Below are 19,239 nucleotides of genomic sequence, written 5' to 3' on the forward strand. Positions count from 1 at the left end.
AATGTTTTTGTGTTATTTTTCTTATTTTCGGTGTTATTTTTGCCTCTGTCCTTTTTCCTTGATAGCTGTCATTTCCTTGCACTGTTGCAATGGTTTGATTGGAAAAGTAATTTTAATTGGGGTTCATCATATACAACTGCAATCATGACAATCTAATATTTTTCGAAATAGAATATGATGTTGAAATCATAGGTCAACTTTATAATGCAGGTGTATGCTACGTATTAAATCATATTCTATCTGGATGAACTTCTCTCTCATAAATTATGGGAATTTTTTTCATTTTATCTTAATGTACCATATGGAATTAACAATTCAGTGATCAGACATATGTTGTACCACATCTTTTCAGTGACATAGCCAGCGAGGGTGGGGGCAGGGGAAAGAGTACCCCTCCCTCCACACACAGACATTTTTGGGGACTCGATGGCCGACGGTGAAAAATCAAAGGCAGCAACAACAACAGAAGAAATTGATAGCACCATTTTGCGTCGAAGCCCTTTTCGAATGGTTCAAGTTCCCCTCCCCTTATAAACCTTCCCCGACAACGGCGATCCACCGTTATGTGCCTGAAACACCAAACACCCGACAGGGTATCTTTAAAGTTAAACCATACTGCTGGGAGAAAAGTCTGCCTTTATGTGACTTAAGCGGCCCCCAGGAGTTCTTTGAACCCGATAATGAATTTTCACCTGGCAATGATCTCGATATAAATGATATTCGATGCAAACTTGCATTAAGTTATCTTAATAATGATCGACTTATGATAATCTCTGATATGATGACTACAACATTTTCCAAGTTAACAATCGGAGTCTTATTAGCAACTTCGACAGTGTTGATGATAATCTCTATCTTCGTAGTAGTGCGCCCCCCCCCCATGTTCAACTTCGTAGTAGTGCGCCCCCCATGTTCAACTTCGTAGTAGTGCGCCCCCATATTCACGTAGACCTGCTATTACTTGATATCAATTCTTCTCTCGATCACGTAGAAGGGTACCGGCTTGTTGATCACTATCCGTCGTGCAGTTAATAAGAGAAGAGGTATTTGCCTCTTCGTAAGGAAAGATTTTGTGTTTGAAGTTAGACATGATATTTTTTTCTTTAATCATGATATAGGAGGCTTTTTACATTGTTTTCCGCATACCAAATGTCACTATAGAAGGATGGTTATTGGAGTAATTTATTGACCACCCATCGGTTATCTGGAAACCTTTAAAAAATCCATTTATTACATACGACGTGACATATCAACAAAGAATTAAGAATGATTTTGTAATTTAAAATAATCCCATCTCGTGTGGTTTCAGTCCCACCATCAGTAAACCCACTAGAGTTACCAATAGCTATTTTGATTGACAACATCCTTACCAATATAAGCTGAATCGATGAGTTGACAGGTCTGGTATTTAAACTGACCATTTTCCAAGTTTTATTCAGACATCCATATATATCCAACAATGTAGAAGCCTTACCAACAACGTACTCTAGGAATTATTCAACTTGAAATGTTCAAAGTTTTATTCCATCTATTTCCAATGTCAATTCGGATCATGTTTATAAGGAGAATAATACATTTTTTTACTGTGTATTGACATTTACACCGATAGCTTTACTCTGAGAAAGAAGAAAAGTCAACCCTGGAAAAGGGAGTGTTACAGTCAATCAAGTGTTAAATAAGCTATATAGACATTATCTTTAACAACCAACACAGACGAACAAAGCCATGGGCGCAGATCAGTCTTGGATAATGGTACGGACGTGTGTCTGTTCTCTGATACTATCTAAGCGGAGCGCGACCATGGGTTCGCGCGTAGCGTCCAAGATTTTTTTTGGCAAATATACCTCTTAAATCGCCGGAAATAACACTACTCAGACCCAATGATGCTCCAAACCTCGTTCAGTTTTTAAATCTCATGGCTCAGAAATTTAGTTTGGGGAAAAACATGGGCGTCTGCAGAAAACAAATCAGGGAAAAAAATAATCCAAGTAGACTTTGTAAACGATGGTTCTGGGACCCTCTCCCAGAAAACAATTATAGACTGCCGCAAATGATTGAATGTGTTAATGCCTCAGCGGAGAAGCCACGCCTAATAGTGTCAATAGTAATAATTCTCGTCTTCTATAGCATGTCATTTGCACAATGCTGGATCCAACTGCGCCAAAGTTCAATATAGGGGAATTTGAAATGCAGCGTTTGGTCAGGAAAAATTCGTGGGGACACGGTATATCATGTCCTCACCACTTAAAAAGTTGGTAGGGACGCGTCCTGCTGTCCCCACCAGGATCTGCGCCCATGCACAAAGCTCATTATAACAGGTAGGACCTATTGGAAAATTGCAATAAACTGAATACTATAAATATATTTACTACAGTGACCATGTTTGGTATGAATATTCAGTCATCTGAAAACGCTGGTAATATTTCTCTTTTGTCTTGTTTCTTTGATATGAAAATGTTATAAATTATCCGCTACAAACTTTTGTCCCGCATGTTGATACAGTTCTTGGAAACATTGCTGTGCATTTATATGAACATTTCTCTTGAAAGCTATTTTACAGAAATTGTTGGCTACCCGGACGTTATCTCAGGGACAACCTCTGCGCTTCTTCATATGTCTGAAAATGAATGACAAAGAAGATATATAATATTTTATAAATGATAAACAATGCATTCAGTGGCACGTGGTACCGTACCTATAGTTATGTATTAGAAGTGCGATTATTTGTTCCAGAAAAGTCACATTTTTTCTCTTGTTTGGAATGAAAAGGTGACCTTTTGTTGACAAAATTTGGTCCCTCTCAGTGAACAGATATTTTCCGATCTAATAGTGCCACAAAATATTTAAGTAAGCAAAAGGTAAATATGGGACCTTTTTAGTGAAATGTAATAGAAATGCAGCTTCGTTGAAAAATATTCGACCAATGGGTGTTGAATAAATTGTTATGCAAATATATCATGGTCCTAACCAATGGGACCACAAAGGATGTACCAATATGGATGTCTCCTATATACGTATCCACTTATCGCACGAAAGGTTGCCTTTATATATATATATATTTCCCCAAAAAAGTGTTGTAAACAAATACGAGACGATTATATTTCAAAAAAAGTGTTGTATACAAAAACGAGACAAATGGCTTTTGATAAAAGCTAATTACATATGTTAAGACAAAGATGACACGAAACGTTTTGGACATAAGGACAGCATCAGCCTTGGTTACCTTGCGAACATTTGATGACAATGTCTTTGTATGTTTAGCCCCCCCCCCCCCCCTCCCCGAGGTTAATCCCGCTCTGGACGAATCTGGTGCTGCTTTAATTGAATTTAATGTATAATTCAACATGAAGTATATTGGAATCGTGTGCAAAATTGTCGCAACTTGTATGTGTTACCATGGCAACGATCTGATTCTCCTTATCACAAATACATGTATCTGTTAAATATGCAAAAGTCAATATTATAATGTTTTATTCATTATTTCATTTTGCCCATGCTTATACTTTCATAACTCATATTTGAACATCATGTAATTATTTGCTGTTGATTTGACAATTATGAAACATAACTGCTGGCAAGTGTACTGTATTGTAATCTGCCTCGCCACATAGTTGTAGTAGGTCTATGCTTATAAAGAGCCCAAACTCAACCCATTTCCCCTTGTTTCAATCTCAGGGGTACCCCCCCCCCCCTAGTACGTGTGCTAACATATAGGACTAACAACAGTTACACCTGAATACAAAAATAATTGTTGCCCTAGCCTATATATAGTCATATCACTATATACGAGCGAAATATTTCGACTTGGACTCTCTTATATTCATTTCTTCAATCTAGCTCACTAACTGTCACAGTATAATATTCGCATTGAACCAAGTTGAATTCATTGTTGTATTGGATGCTATCGTCGAGTTGGTACAAACAGACAAATACACTCTCCATATAGGCCTATACGCCACATGTTGTGTTCCTTGTACTATTTCCGGTCTCATTCCCTTGGATACCACACTCACGGTAAACTAACTATAGACTCACCATACTTAGTATACGTACACTGACGTAATACGTGACATCAACAGTAGTCACGTAGGACTCCGAGGACAACTATGTCATCTGACCTCTTTCTGCCGTCGGCATTCGTCTTTAAATACATTATGAAATCGAGAATATGACCTACTGCATTCCATTTCTTTTTCTCGGGACCCCTAATTGACCACGCCGGGGACGAAGCCCCATCCGTGACCACTCCTCCTCACGTCAAACCTGTACTTGACCTGTACGTGACCTGTACTTAACCTGTACTTGACCTAGCCATCGTCTCCTTACCTTCACTTGTTGTATTTTCTTTCAGATGTTCTAAAGAAGTTTTCGCCTGTGTAAATGCTGGGTCGAGCTGCAAACATTTTTCAAACCATTGTATTGCTTTTTGCTTGTTCTTTCGATTGAATTCAACGACCCCCATCTGTAAATAAACGATATACAAAAAACAGTACTTTCCACTACTCTCACCCCTAGCAATTGAAACAAACTTCGTACCTCCTTTACCAGCTGTGACCTAACTCTTGCAACAAGCTTGCTGTTTATGATTCAACCACTACACGGAGAATTGCTTCGCACTCCCAGGGGGAGGGGGAGTGCACTACAGGTTTAGAAACGGCTCTGTATTGTATGACAACAGTATCACTTAATAATTGGATGATAAACACAGGAAGAGTATACGTAGAGTAAAGGCATCCTCATTGAATAAACAGATCTGTTAAACATATTATTGTTCATGATTCTTGGTCAGATCTGAATTTCGTGTTTTTCGAATAACATATAATTTTGCCGTAAACATCCACAGTTATATAATTGCATAAACACGATTTAAATTAAGAGAGATCTTTGTAGTTCGTGTGAAATCTTTCAATTTTTTATCAACAAGCAGGTTTTCCGGTTTAAACTCTTAGAATCAATGATGTAGGCAAGTAAGTCTGTGATTTTTCCAGTCATTTCTATCTGGACGAGCGAGAGAGGGTGAGAGGGGGGGGGGGGTTGGTGGCGGGGGTGGGGGTTGATGAAAAGAAGAGTATGACAGAAGGCATGTTAGAGCAAATTTGAAATGAAATTCTACCATTTTACGAAAAGAACAATGTGCGTGGTGGCTTACGTAAGTGTGACATTTTGGTTAACGGTATGAAAGCAGACTGATTATTCTTACATTGTATATTCCACGGACATTGTTTGGTTCAAACTTTAAAAGTTTTTCAAAGACCTCAGCAGCCTCATCCAGGTTATTCATGGTGATTAGAAGGCTCCCTAAGTCAAGGTAAGCATCAACGAAGTCATGCCTCAGAGAGATTGCCTGTTTATAAAGCTGAAAATAAAGGAAGACCGTACAAAGGACTATCTACTACGTATTCTGTTATAGCGCCATGACAATATCATTATATTTCTACAGGCTCGAGCATTTAAATATACCGGTTTATCGTCAGCATCATATCACCGCAACATCGGCATGCCTCACGATTGTGTGAATATAACGGTGTATAATGGTGACGATATCTTTGCAATGTCTGCAGGCTCATGGTGATATCAGCATCGGTATATTGTCATTACAATACACCGCAATGTCAGCAGGCTCGTGGTTATATCAGCGCCCAGTATATGGTGTTGACAATATTACCGCGATGTCAGCAGGCTCATGGTTAAGTCAGCACTCGGTATGGTCATGACAATACACCGCGATGTCAGCAGGCTCGTGGTGATATCAGCATCGGTATAAGGTCATGACAATATCACCGCGATGTTGGCAGGCTCGTGGTGATATCAGCATCGGTATAAGGTCATGACAATATCACCGCGATGTCAGCAGGCTCGTGGTGATATCAGCATCGGTATAAGGTCATGACAATATCACCGCGATGTTGGCAGGCTCGTGGTGATATCAGCATCGGTATAAGGTCATGACAATATCACCGCGATGTCAGCAGGCTCGTGGTGATATCAGCATCGGTATATGGTCATGACAATACACCGCGATGTCAGCAGGCTCGTGGTGATATCAGCATCGGTATATGGTCATGACAATATCACCGCGATGTTGGCAGGCTCGTGGTGATATCAGCATCGGTATAAGGTCATGACAATATCACCGCGATGTTGGCAGGCTCGTGGTGATATCAGCATCGGTATAATAATAATAAGCAAATATTTATAGAGCGCTTTATGCAAAGGCCTCAAAGCGCTTAAACAAGTACACAAATATGCAAGTCTAATCACTGTAAATTTTGGAATAAATGAGTTTTTAAGAGACGCTTAAAACAGTCAACCGATGGTGCATTGCGAATTGAAGATGGTAGATTGTTCCAGAGATGAGGTGCAGCCGAGATGAAGGCTCTTTCTCCATAAAACTTTGTGTTTGGGGTATGGCTGGTGGCAAGAAGACACTTTGTAGACGAGCGAAGTTGGCGTTGAGGATGATACTGAGGAATTAAATTTGCAATGTAACCAGGGGCAAGGGAGTGTTGTGATTTGTACGTTAAGAGGAGGAGCTTATAAACTGACCGTTGTTTTACTGGAAGCCAATGGAGTGATTGAAGCACTGGAGATATGTGATCATGACGCGATGAACATGGTATTAACCGGGCAGCAGAATTCTGAACAGTTTGAAGTTTTTTCAGTGTAGAGTCAGGAAGGCCAAATAAAAGGGAGTTACAGTAGTCAAGCCTGGGCATTATCAAGGAACATACAATATATGGTCAATACAATACACCGCGATGTCAGCAGGCTCGTGATTATATCAGCATCGGTTATGGTCATGACAATACACCGCGATGTCAGCAGGCTCGTGGTTATCCTAAATATACGGACGTATCGTCCTGACGATATCATCGCGATGTACAGATTCATCTTAAAATACAAAAGTGTACTTGATTCGGATTAAATTTAAAACAGTCCCTTTTGATTTCCAACAAAACAAAGTTGGTTGGATCTTCATCAATAATTCTATAGCATGATACAATTTTGTTTTCTTTATACTTTTTTTAATCGGTATTGAGAAATGTCAAAAATATAAGAAATATTGTCCCAATCAGAAATATTACCCTTAACCGCCCCTCTTTAAAAAGTAAATATAAATAAGCAAAATAAATAAATAAGTAAAGATCAAAAACCTCCTTTTATTTACTTACCTCAATGGCTTCAAGATAATTAGTTTTGTCTTGTTTCAGAATTCTCGCCATGGATACATAAATAGACACAGTGTTTTTGTCAATATGTCTCTTTTTTCCAGGTATTTGTGGAGGAATAAGTAATTCTGCTTTTCGAAAATACTTCATGGCCATCGAGTTGTTGTTCATAGCCTGGTGGTAGGTTCTACCGACATATATATAGGACGATATGTGACCAGGATCTTCACTGGATCAAAGAAAGAACGACAAAAGTAATAATTAAACCAGACATATCCTTAGGTTTGCAGTATTTCAAACTGTTAGGAGTTACCAAATACTTTTGGAGGGTAAGAAAAAAGTTCTGGCGGAGTGGGAGGGGGGGGGGGCTAAATGTGCAGAAGTGGGGTTCACTCTTTATATTGGTCATCCTGTGCTCTGAAGGGGTGAACCTAAACACTCTAAATTATAAGTAAGAGCTAGTATCAATGTAAGATGGTAAAAAATTATAGCCAAGGAAATGATTTAATATTAATTTAGATATTTTATATGTAAATTATTTAACATACATCGTTCCTTGTTTAAAGTATTGCAGTGCTGTGCTCATGTCGTTGTCGGCGAAGAACATATGCCCTGCATTATTCCACAGCTTGCTATTATTCCGTGCTATGTGTAGACCAGACATGTATAGTGTTTTTGCAGATTTCCTGAAAAAGAAAAGTGATATTATCTCGAATGGAATAATAAGCTGTCGATTGGCATAGTTTGTCAGAATATTTGGAGTTACAAGTCGTAACTTAAATATTAGATTATAAAGCATCTCTTAAAACGTCAAATATTAATTTAAAAAAAAAACCCAGCTATATTTAATTAGCGTAGTCAGTTATGAGATTCAGAAAGAATATCAAAATCACTGATTCTGCTGAGACATTAGATTTCTTTTAGATGATGATGATGATGATGATGATGATGATGATGATGATGATGATGATGATGATGATGATGATGATGATGATGATGATGATGATGATGATGATGATGATGATGATGATGATGATGATGATGATGATGATGATGATGATGATGATGATGATTATTTTTATTATTTTTATTATTATTATACAAAACCGGTATTTTTATTTCTGTCATATCTGTCGCAGCTCCAGCAATATAGGACAACCTACCATCACATATTCGTATCGCAACATTCTGTAAACGCTCTCTCAAAACTTGTTCAAGGATTGCACCTTTGTTAAGCGTTTTGTGAATTTTCTATGTATGGCTCTATATAAATTTACTATATTATTACTTTTATTATTCTGTAATAATTTGGTCATTCCATTTCCAACTATTTATTCCTTTCAGCGATAAATAGTATATGTTATTATCTCATCTCACTATATGTAATGTATAGGAATATGACATATTGTCTAAATACTAATCCTACACTGTAAGATCAAGTTCAAACTTGTTGGGCAGATGCCTGATCAAGAAAAGTCGTGCCTCCGTGATTGGTGACGGCATAGATCAGAGGTTAAAGGTCAAATACCACAAAAACTGGTTTTAGCCATTACCTGATTGTCTGTATGTTGGAAAAAGTCATTAAACAACAAAATATGTAGAAAATAACGTGACAATTTTTAAAGTAGTAGTTATGTGATTGTTAAGGATCGAGGTTAAAGGTCACAGTAAGTCAAATGGCCTAAATTTTGCGGAAAAGTGTGTCGCGGAACTCCTCCTAGACGGTTATAAGTCCGATCAAGTTCAACCTTAGTGGGTATAGTGCCTGACCATGTAAACTCGTGCCTGCGTGACGTCATATGTCAATGGTCATAGGTGAATTAACCCAACAATCACTCCCGTAATGGAGTAGATGAGATCTGCAACTCCGTGGATTGCCCTCTTGTTCATTTTTGTTAACCATCTTTTATATGTGCAGCGGACAAGGGAGTGTTAGCTCAGTGGTTAACGCCGGTGCCTTCCAATCATAAGGTCCCCAGTCACTCCAAGATTAATGTATGTCGTCCAGTTATACAGAGTTGTTGACAATTAATAATCATGGACGTTAAAATATGAATCTAAGAGACTGACTTCGGTCAGCTTACGGCTTTGATGGCTTCTTCGCGAGTTCCTGCTTGCAGGAGGATCTAAAATACATACATACATTCAAACATGCAATACGTGAAGTTTTCATTCTGTCTCAAATTGTTTTTGAGACAAATTGAAATATCACAACTTGAACGATATGTGGTATATTTCAGTAAACAGAATAGTTACCAGTCGATATTTCTTCGTATTGTCTTGGCGGCATGTAGTCCTATTGTCAAAATAAATATCAAGTAAGCCAGCTTTCTTAATCTTTGAAGAATAATGAAGAGAAAGAGAAACGTAAATAAGACTAAACGATAAATTCGTCCACAGGTTTGTAGAAGGATTAGTAAATGAAGTTGCTATTAAGAAAACTGTTTTTATTTTACATTCGGTGGTGTATTGCTCAATTATATTAAGAAGAAAGTGAGTCACAAATACAATATTTCATACGAAATTGAATTAGATGGGGAAAGCCAAGACCGAATTATAAATAAATAATAAAAAAACATTATTTCATTCTTCGAAATATGCTGATAAGTTTGATCGAATTTGTATGAAATCTGGTTTAATTCAAATATACCTTTTCACGTGTGTAAGTCTTTTCATACCCATGGCGATCAACATGCTAAATCCTATGCTTGGTACGTACAGAATTCTTTCAGCTACCACAAACCCAACACGAAAAAATAAATTAGAAGCAGGCAGGAACGGAAAGACCACGAATGACAACGCCTGTTGGAAAACGACATTATATTGATTATTAAAGGGATCTTCCGATAAATAGCTTAAAATGAACTTTTAACAAAATTGCTGGAAATGATCTTCACGTGTTGGTCAAATCGTTATCTTCATAGCATCTTGTCTGGCGAAGATACAAACTTTTGAATTGATGTTGGGACTAGTTGAGACTAGTGGAACACTAGTAGTTGTTACTCAGAGTTTCACTCGTTGAGCGATCATCAGACAACTATATATATATATATACAAAAGTTTTAATGAAAGTTCACATGACTAAAAGTATCGAGGAGATAAATGAGTTACATTGATAAGTTTGTAATTATATTTTGAATCATTTTGATAAAATTGACTACAATTTTTGACCGAACTGAACAGCCAGTTCACAGTAAGACTATGACTTTATTTCGCTGTTGGCTAGTGAACTATACCTACCACACATAATTGTCTGGATGTCTTCGTATGACCCATAAGTGCGCGACCAGATATAACCGACAGTGTTATAATAAAAGTGAGCGTGGCTAGGTTTCTTGGGTCAGTAATCGACTGTACAAGTGGGATAGTCCCCCTTGTGTAATCACATAACAAGGGGTAAGGGTACAGAAGGAGCCAAACATTGATTGGTAGCAGGTACCACTGGGTCAACTGGCGAACTGGTGTCGGGGCCACAGCAGCGGGGTTATCATCTCTGAAAGATATAATACGCAGTATCATCGAAAGAAACTTCATTACAGGTATAGTATATCGCTTGAGTAAGTTGCGATACTTACACGAAAATGTAATCACTCTTGTGCCCTTTCAGGTCTAAACGTCTCCTATATCATCATCTGCACCACATTGCGATATGGACAATTTATTACAAACAAACAAAGATTCACATTTAGTATAATGTATTAGTAGGCCTATAAGTACTTAAATGTTTTCAGTTAATGTTATATGTTACGTAACGTTACTATATGTTGGTTCATACGGGGATTTATACATAAGGTTCAATCACCATAATGTATTGCATGTGATGAAGATGTAGAATCGTGGTTTCTTAGCAGAGTCGAGGGATTAAGTTCCCGGATTTAACCAAACACAGCCACGTGCTTCTATTTGGTTACATTTCACAATATTATGTCTGGATTGCTGGTTCGATTCATGCCTAGTTCATTACGTTGTTTCCTTGTGAAAGATGCTTTATCTCACTTGCCTCTCCCCACCCAGGGGTTTAATGGGTACCTGTGAGGTAACTTGTCATTGGGCGCAGTATATAACTGTTGCCGACTGGAGGGATTGTCTCTGGAACAGGTTATCATTGACCAGGGGTAGTATAACGTCTGTAAAGCGCTTTGAGACCTATCGCTGGTATAAAGCGCTATATAAAAATCAAATATGATTATGATTGTTGTATTGGTGAGATTTTTAAGTTCAAACTTGACTCTAAATAAAATTGTCTTACTTTGTGAAAATTGGCATGTTTGTTCCCATCAGGTATATTCTGAGTATCAAGAGACCAACACCAAAGAGAATCAATGAGATCATTCTCTGAAGAGATTTATTGAACCAGCCGGGTAAATTTCTGGGTTTCCTAAATAATGTTTCAGCTAGATGGAGACCTTTGCTGAAATTAACCTGTATAAAAAGTCGAAAACAAAAAAGATATAAAACTAATTAAAAGGTATACAATTTTGCGTTGGATCATATTTTTGCCTATTCTAACCAAAACAGTGCAATATTGAAACAAAATATGATACCTTTCAATCGAACTCATTCTTACGATATTACGTTGGTTACAGACATTTGACTGATCCTTTTGAAAGACTTGTACGCCAAAATGTTCTACAAATTTCACGTATGTCTTTCCTTTCCTTCGCAATTGCTTAAGAAATCTATAATTTCTTTCAAGTTCCTAATGCGACAACTTTGGATTAAAGTACTATAGTATGTTATGTTCTATAGTAGCGATAATTATAAATCGTTCCCAATATCTAGTCTTTAACTTAATTGTCGACAATTATACACGAAGAATGTAGTAAACTTACCTTGAAACTGAGCTATAAGAGTTATTATTAAAGTTGACTTGTGATATATTGTTGTTAAACGTGAGAAGAGTTATCTAACGCAAATAAACACACCGAAACAGCTTAAATGTTGACTTAGGGTAAAAACAGAACAAAACCTATTGTGAATCATTCTTTCCTATTAAAGATAACAAACCTTCCGAAGCCAAAACATTTCATATCCGCAACAAATAGCCACAATTGTTATTCCTTGCTCCTTGCAGAGCATTGCTAGAGTAGTCAGAAAAGTTGTAAGGTAAATAAACTTCCAGTCTGACAAAGAAACAAAATTTAAAAAGATCATATATGGTTAAACCAGCTGAAAGCATGTTAAGTTTCGACACATGAATGTTTTTTCCACACCCCCCTCTCACCCCTTCCCCCAAAAGACACGAAAATCTAATATGATGACATCCGTCAATAAAACGAAAAAAATTATAATTATGTAAGAAGTAAGAATGTGACATGGAACGTTGTACAACATAGTAAGAATATAGTAAAGCATACAATAATCATTTTAGTTGAACGTTGTTATGTTAGAGTTCCTTTATAAAGGAATTCTAGTTTATGTTTAGGTCAAACGCCCTCTATTGTATATATACAATACTCTTTTACGCCTTGGTCTGACTTTATGTAAACCAATCACTAGTGTACGGTGATTTGTTCTGATATATATCTGGATGTAAACCAATCACTCACTGGTTTTACGGTGCTGTGATCCTCTTATATAGCTCGCCAGAGCAAGAATCATCCAAATTGCAGCTAATATATCAGCTCGGCCGACAACTCCAGTGACCTTTAAACCAAACGTGAACATTTTAAGCATGTGATCATGAATCGAAAGAAATTTAAAAACAGTTGTACACGTGCAATTTTAGAGGTGCGTTGTTAATGTCTTCTATCTTCGTAATTATTAAGAGAAGTGTACTCGATATTATTGCAATAGCTAACCTCCACCCTCCCCCCCCCCCCACATTCATCACATCATCGGTTCCTCACACAGTTAAACACTATGTATTCATACACGTCTGGACACATTGACTGAATGGTCGATTAGAATCATGCAACACGACCTACCATTTATCCTAAACAATTCCGTAGATGATACTTACAGACTGCATGGGCTAGATCCAGAAAACAAACCCACGGATACAGCTAAACATAACCTATACCGCACCCTCCTCCGCACCCCCCTCCTCACCCTCCTCCGCTCATGATACTCAGCTCCATACTACTTACAACCTAGACAACGACAGGGTGTATTTACGGTATACCATAGCCAAAGAAAAGTATAATAGAAGAGATCGAAACTTAAATATAATACCCCCACCCACCCTAACCCCCCTCCCTATTCCCTTCACAACCACTGACGCCACTATATACCATTTACGTACTCGGAGTGGATCATTAAGAAAACGACTTGAGAGTGTGTTACATTACTATACTCAACCCACCACCCAGCTCAACCAACCCACCCCACAACACCCACCTCCCCCACAACACCCACCCACCCTTCTACCACAAGCGTTCACGTTCTGTAATAATTTTCATATTCCTTACAGCATCTGTATGAACTGGGTGGACCATGAAGAGAATCGCAAAGATGTTAGTCTCCCACCGTGAGAGGAATATTTGAAAGACGTTGACCAATAGGACGGACAGCACCCAATGAAGTAACACGTTTATGAGATGGTAGCCCATAGGGTCCAGCTCATGAATAGCATAGTTCCATCGGAACGACAAGATAGTGAGAGGGCGGTATGACTTGTGGCTTGTAGCCTATGGTGAAGATATAGTAAAATGTATTCAGAAGACTGCTGATTTGTGTTTTGTGTTCTTTTTTATACATTATACATGATATTATATATATATATATATATATATATATATAAATATATATATATATATATTTTCATTTATATATATATATATATATATATATATATATATATATACATATATATATATAGTAAGGTATATTAATATGAATATTCATATATGTTTATTTCTTTGACTCAACCATCGCCTCTCCAACGTGTATGAACTCTGTACCCGTTGGACACGACGGCTTACAAAATGAATATGTGCAAAGGTTTTGGAATTGAAGATAACTTTTGAGAGAATAGTGGTGCTTAACTCTTCTTTATTTATCCTCACTCTGTTTTTTAAAAAATTATTTGTTTGATTAATTTCTTCTCATTTAGTCAATTGCAGGGATAGGAAAGAGAAAACAATTGCATGTGATGGGTGAGGAGATATTACTGAAACAAAGATTTTTTCAAAAGAGTGAAACCGTTAAACTGCGGTACTTTATTTACCTCATGCAAGGGTCTTCCCCAATAGTCATTCAAGAACAATTGCTGTAAAGGTGTTGTTGTTCGAATGTCCATATTCCCTATGATTACTTTCGTATCATCGAAACAGAGACCATTTTGAAGTGAGTTGGAGTAGCAGATTATGCAAGCAACAAGAAGGATGAGACTGGGCAACAAATTAGACTCCTTGCAGTAGGAAGATTCCATTTTGCTCGCTACATCAGATCTGGACACCACTTTGACCAGATTTGTCTGCAATAACGAAAGTGGAAGACATGTCCATTTGAATCACCTGTGTTGTTGAAGCACTAGATACATTCTTACCAGTGGCAGAACGTCAATACAGTCAGGGGGTGGATGCCCCCCCCCCCCCCCGACGTACTCAAATGGACTGCTGGCGCCCTTTTCAGCTTTTTACCACTTTTTACTTATTCGCGATTATTGACTTTTTTACAAAGATACCACAGGGATTGTGATGAAGCGCATGTACTTTCAACACCCATATAAACTTCCGCGTTGTCACAAATGGCGATGAAACCTATTTATTCTTCGTTTATCTGCAAATTAGCAAGGCCCGGAAAGGGTCATTTCCGGCGATCTAGGGAGTATCTTTACTCAAAAAAGTTCTGCGCCACGCTGTGGTGGCGCTCCGCTTAGAAAGTGTCGAAAGCGCCCCTACAGACCATTCTGGCCCCCTGACCAATACCTCTAGCGCCGCCACTGATTCTAACATGTCATGTATATAGAGTGACGTGACATGTTATTTCTGTGCTGGTTACAATTTCATTTTCTCTTCCAGATTGACCACTAAGGCACGCCAGTGATGATTGCAACTCCATTTGCCACGTCATTTATTGTTTGCCAAATATTCTACGTCATAAAAATAAGTTTGTAACGCCTATATGACACAAATGACTTCATTGCTAAAAGTCTAAAACAAGAGCATCTGATAAATACAAGCATCAAACTAGAGTATAATCATAGGCGCAGGAGGCGGGGGGCTTTGGGGGGGGGGCTGCAACCCCCCTCCCCAACCAAAAATGTTTGTAAAAATTCGGGCAATATGCTGAGAATTTTTAGGGCACCTACTGAAAAAAAAATTGCAATGTGTTTTTCAATGGTTAAACTGATATTATTTGTCATAATTATTATTGTAACGACTTCTCCAATAATTATAACCAATAGGGAAGGGTAATAACACGGCAAATGTTTGTATGTTATTGGCATGCGATGTAATAACCGATGCATGCCTATATGATATACACATTGACATGTTGAACGCGCGCGGAGCGCTTGAAAAAGTTTTGTTATATTTTCGGGCAAGTCGTTACAGCCCCCCAAATCAAATTAGGCTCCTACGCCTATGAGTAAAAGTAAAGATAAGTGAATGAATAAATATTTACGGTAAGTGAAAAACCAGAGCTTTTTTCGGTTTACTGCTGGTAAATGAAACCTATGTATGATGCTAAAATCCAACTTGACACGTAATCTCATAAAAACAAATTGATTTAAGTAAGAACAAAACAGAGACATTTTCTTGATGTAACTTGAAAGATAATTAAACCACTCATAATTTGTAATTTTCACAAACGGGAAATCAAAATCATAGTGATGTAAGTTTGCTATAAATTGCATTAATACTCACAGGTTTGTATTCCTGCTGTTCAGGCGCGTAGCCAAGGGGGGGGGGCGAAGGGGGCAGCCGCCCCCCCCTTGAGCATATTTTTAAAAAAAATTTGTAATGTTGATATCGCTAGTATTTTCAAAAGAGAAAATGCTAAGATGCAACTAACAAGGCCTGGGAAGTGCCATTTCCAGCGATCTGGGAGGCATTTTTAGCCAAAATTTTCTTGTACGCTTCGCGCCAACTCATGGTGGCGCTACGCTTAGATAGTTTGCAATGCCGAATCTACAGTTTCGCCCCTCCCTTGGCAAATTCCTGGCTACGCGCCTGCTGCTGTTTACAGCGGCCGGAACTGTCTTGACGTCAACTTACACATAAAAGTTATACATTTTGAAGTAAATGTTAAAATATAAAACAGCTAATTACTAGAAGAAAAAAATTGGATTTTACAGTAATACATACTTACCTTATGGGGTGTACAATGTTTGTTCATGCCTGTTTCTCTCCGATGTCTGTTCTACTGTTTGATCAAGAATTCTGGACGCTTTCGTTGCATCAGTCTATATATAATATAGGCCTAACTACCGCAGACTATACATTTATATATGTTTATGGTCCTATACTAATGAATGATTCGTCTCCCTATATGTGATATAGTCACGGCTACGACTTATACACTTTATTTTATTTCAATAATAATCAATATCCATTTTGCAGAATGTACTTATACATTTTTCAAGGTCCACTTATGTATTGACTTATATGACCTAGCTGCAGCAGCTGTACTCTTGTTAAAACCACAGGACGTTAACCATTTACTTTATTAATGAAAGTGTTAACATCGCGGAATTGCATCTGTTCAACGATTGATCTATGATTTGAAAGAAAAGTCATAATTTAACTAACAATATTCAGCTATACTTGGGCAGTATATCTATAAGGCTTAGCGTCATAAATCAGTTGACGCATAGGCTAATATATAGTTTAAGGGATATTCTTCTATTTATGTTCACACTGTAAATTAATATCACTATATAAACTGACGCCACAAATTTCGTGTTCATTGTCAAATAATTCTCCAATAATTCTTAACACATCCATACTTAAAACTGCCTCCTTAAAACATCCATTCCAACCGTACTATACCGACGTGCACTACGTATTAATACAGTTTAAGGGTCATTCTTCAGCTATATTTATGTTTACACTTTAAATTAATATCACTATATCAATCAATCAAGTTCATGTGCTACATTCCATTTTTTTTTACATTTTGAACAATATAGGATAAATAAGATGGTATCAAATAAAGTAGTAAATATAGAGTATCGATATAATATATGTGAGATGGAAGTAGAGGAACCAGAAATAAGAGGATACTGGTTTCTGGTTTACTGGTTTCTGGTCTTATAAACAGACGCAAAAAAATCGTGTTCATTGTTGAATCATTCTCCGAAACTGCTTTCCGAAAACATCCATTCAATATCATTCATACCAACAGTATACTACCCACGCTTGCCAAACACATGCATGCTATTAGCAGGCTTAGAACACACTTGCCACGTGACTTTTTAACTCGTCATTAATAACAGGCAACACAGAGACACTATCGCGGGTATGGTTGAGAAGGAAATGGGTAGGAAAGACAGGCGCGTAGCCAAGGGGGTGGGGGAAGCGAAGGGGGCGACCGCCCCCTCCTTGAGCATATATTTCTTTTACGTTTTTATGATATCGCTAGTAATTTCGAATAGAAAATGCTTAGATGCAACTTGCAATGCCTGGGAAGTGCCATTTCCAGCGATCTGGGAGGCATTATGGTGGCGCTATACACTTAGATAGATTCCAATGCTGAATCAACGGCTCTGATAATTTGCCTACAGATTAGTGGCACATTTCCTTGCTACGCGCCTGGGGAAAGATGGGGACATATAGTCCACCGGCCTCCCTACGCTTCCCCTCTGACAAAGAAAAAGAGATGCTGGCATGCTATCCGGGGAAGTAGTAATTGTAGGAGCTAACTCAAGCTCCACAGAAATCATTTCGCAACAAAAATTTAGACTGAGGTGACCAGACGTTCCCGATTTTTGGGGACAGTCCCCGATTCCAATGTCTCGTCCCCAATTAACAATTAAGTGTCCCCAAAAGTGTCCCATATTTAACAAGAAGTCCCGGGAATTTTAAACACGATAAATATATTTATTCCTAGCAGCTTTAGAAATGTTGCAATATCTACCTTGCTGCCCGTTAAACTTTAATCACACTTCATTACAAAAAGCATAGATGTACACAAATACCTCGCAGCGACGATCTCATAGATAAAAAAAAAAAACTACTATAATGTAGGGTATAAGCAGAGTAATGTACAAGCGTGACAGTGTTTCCTACGACATAAAGTGGTGTTACTCCTGTACTGACATGTAGGCCAGAGGCGTAACGATGAGTCTGGGGGCCCCTGGGTCTAAGGAAGGAAGGGCCCCCCTGGCTGCTGCGGAGAATCAAATCGCGCAGCGCACATCACGAGCGCGGAGCGCGAAGTCCCAAAGGCGTGGGTCCAGGGCCCGCCTTAGGGCCCTGGAAGCTCTGGGGTTCTACAAGCTCTCTAGTGCAATCTAAGCCGTATATGGAACATTTCGTGGTGATTTTATCGACTGAGATTTTGGGGAAAATCTGCGTTCATAGACACATTTTTGGTCCGCCTTGTCTGTCATACTGGGAACATGAAAAAAAGGTGTTGCAAAGCTAGAATATCGTTAAGAGATTGAAAGGACAATAAGACCAAATGACCAATGTCCAATTAACATAAACATGTATATTTCAACCCGTGGCGTAACTCCTGTGGACAAATGGTATCCAAGTTCCCGAGAACTTGGAAAGGCTAGAGCTTGAATTTACTGAGCCTGGCCTTCTTGTCAGCAAACATATCGATTAGTCCATCTATATCAAGTGACCATGCATGCCCCCTCGCTCTCGATGGAAAGGATAGCCAGCGAATCCAGCCGATCTTGAGAAATGGTTGAACGTAGGAAAGTCTTGATTAGCTTCAACTTGGAGAATGATCTTTCTGCGGTCGCCACTGTGACTGTAAGTGTAATAAATAGGACCACAGCCGATAACAGCTTTAACAGTTGCAGGGGCATATGATTTATGACGAACGTATTCACGCACAGAAAAATATGTCCATTGTCTCGTTTATAGTTTCTTTTCCAACGAAAACGTGCCGTTTCAAAAAAAAAGAAAAACAAGAGTACCTCTCTTCCAAGTTCTGTACATCAGTGCAGAGG

At 38.2% G+C, this 19,239-nt stretch overlaps 1 protein-coding gene across 2 annotated transcripts; it reads right to left on the reverse strand.

Moving 5' to 3' along the window:
- Positions 1-1,052: 1,052 nt before the first annotated feature.
- LOC139969872 (protein O-mannosyl-transferase TMTC3-like) lies at positions 1,053-16,559 on the reverse strand. Of its 2 annotated transcripts, none has more exons than XM_071975225.1 (14): positions 16,425-16,559; positions 14,338-14,586; positions 13,580-13,798; positions 12,719-12,815; positions 12,177-12,292; positions 11,419-11,591; positions 10,410-10,662; positions 9,820-9,971; positions 9,426-9,506; positions 7,718-7,855; positions 7,173-7,398; positions 5,201-5,356; positions 4,327-4,462; positions 1,053-2,617 (listed from the first exon to the last, which is right to left on the reverse strand). In XM_071975225.1, exons 1-14 carry the CDS (start codon positions 16,449-16,451, stop codon positions 2,610-2,612), a joined length of 2,031 nt encoding a protein of 676 aa, XP_071831326.1. In that variant the 5' UTR covers positions 16,452-16,559; the 3' UTR covers positions 1,053-2,609. The 2 variants fall into 2 exon arrangements, with proteins under 2 accessions (XP_071831326.1, XP_071831327.1); XM_071975226.1 differs by lacking the exon at positions 16,425-16,559 and adding an exon at positions 15,980-15,995.
- Between the last annotated feature and the right edge of the window lie 2,680 nt (positions 16,560-19,239).

The sequence above is a fragment of the Apostichopus japonicus genome, chromosome 7 (genome assembly GCF_037975245.1).
Source record: "Apostichopus japonicus isolate 1M-3 chromosome 7, ASM3797524v1, whole genome shotgun sequence".
In the NCBI taxonomy this organism is placed as follows: domain Eukaryota; kingdom Metazoa; phylum Echinodermata; class Holothuroidea; order Aspidochirotida; family Stichopodidae; genus Apostichopus; species Apostichopus japonicus.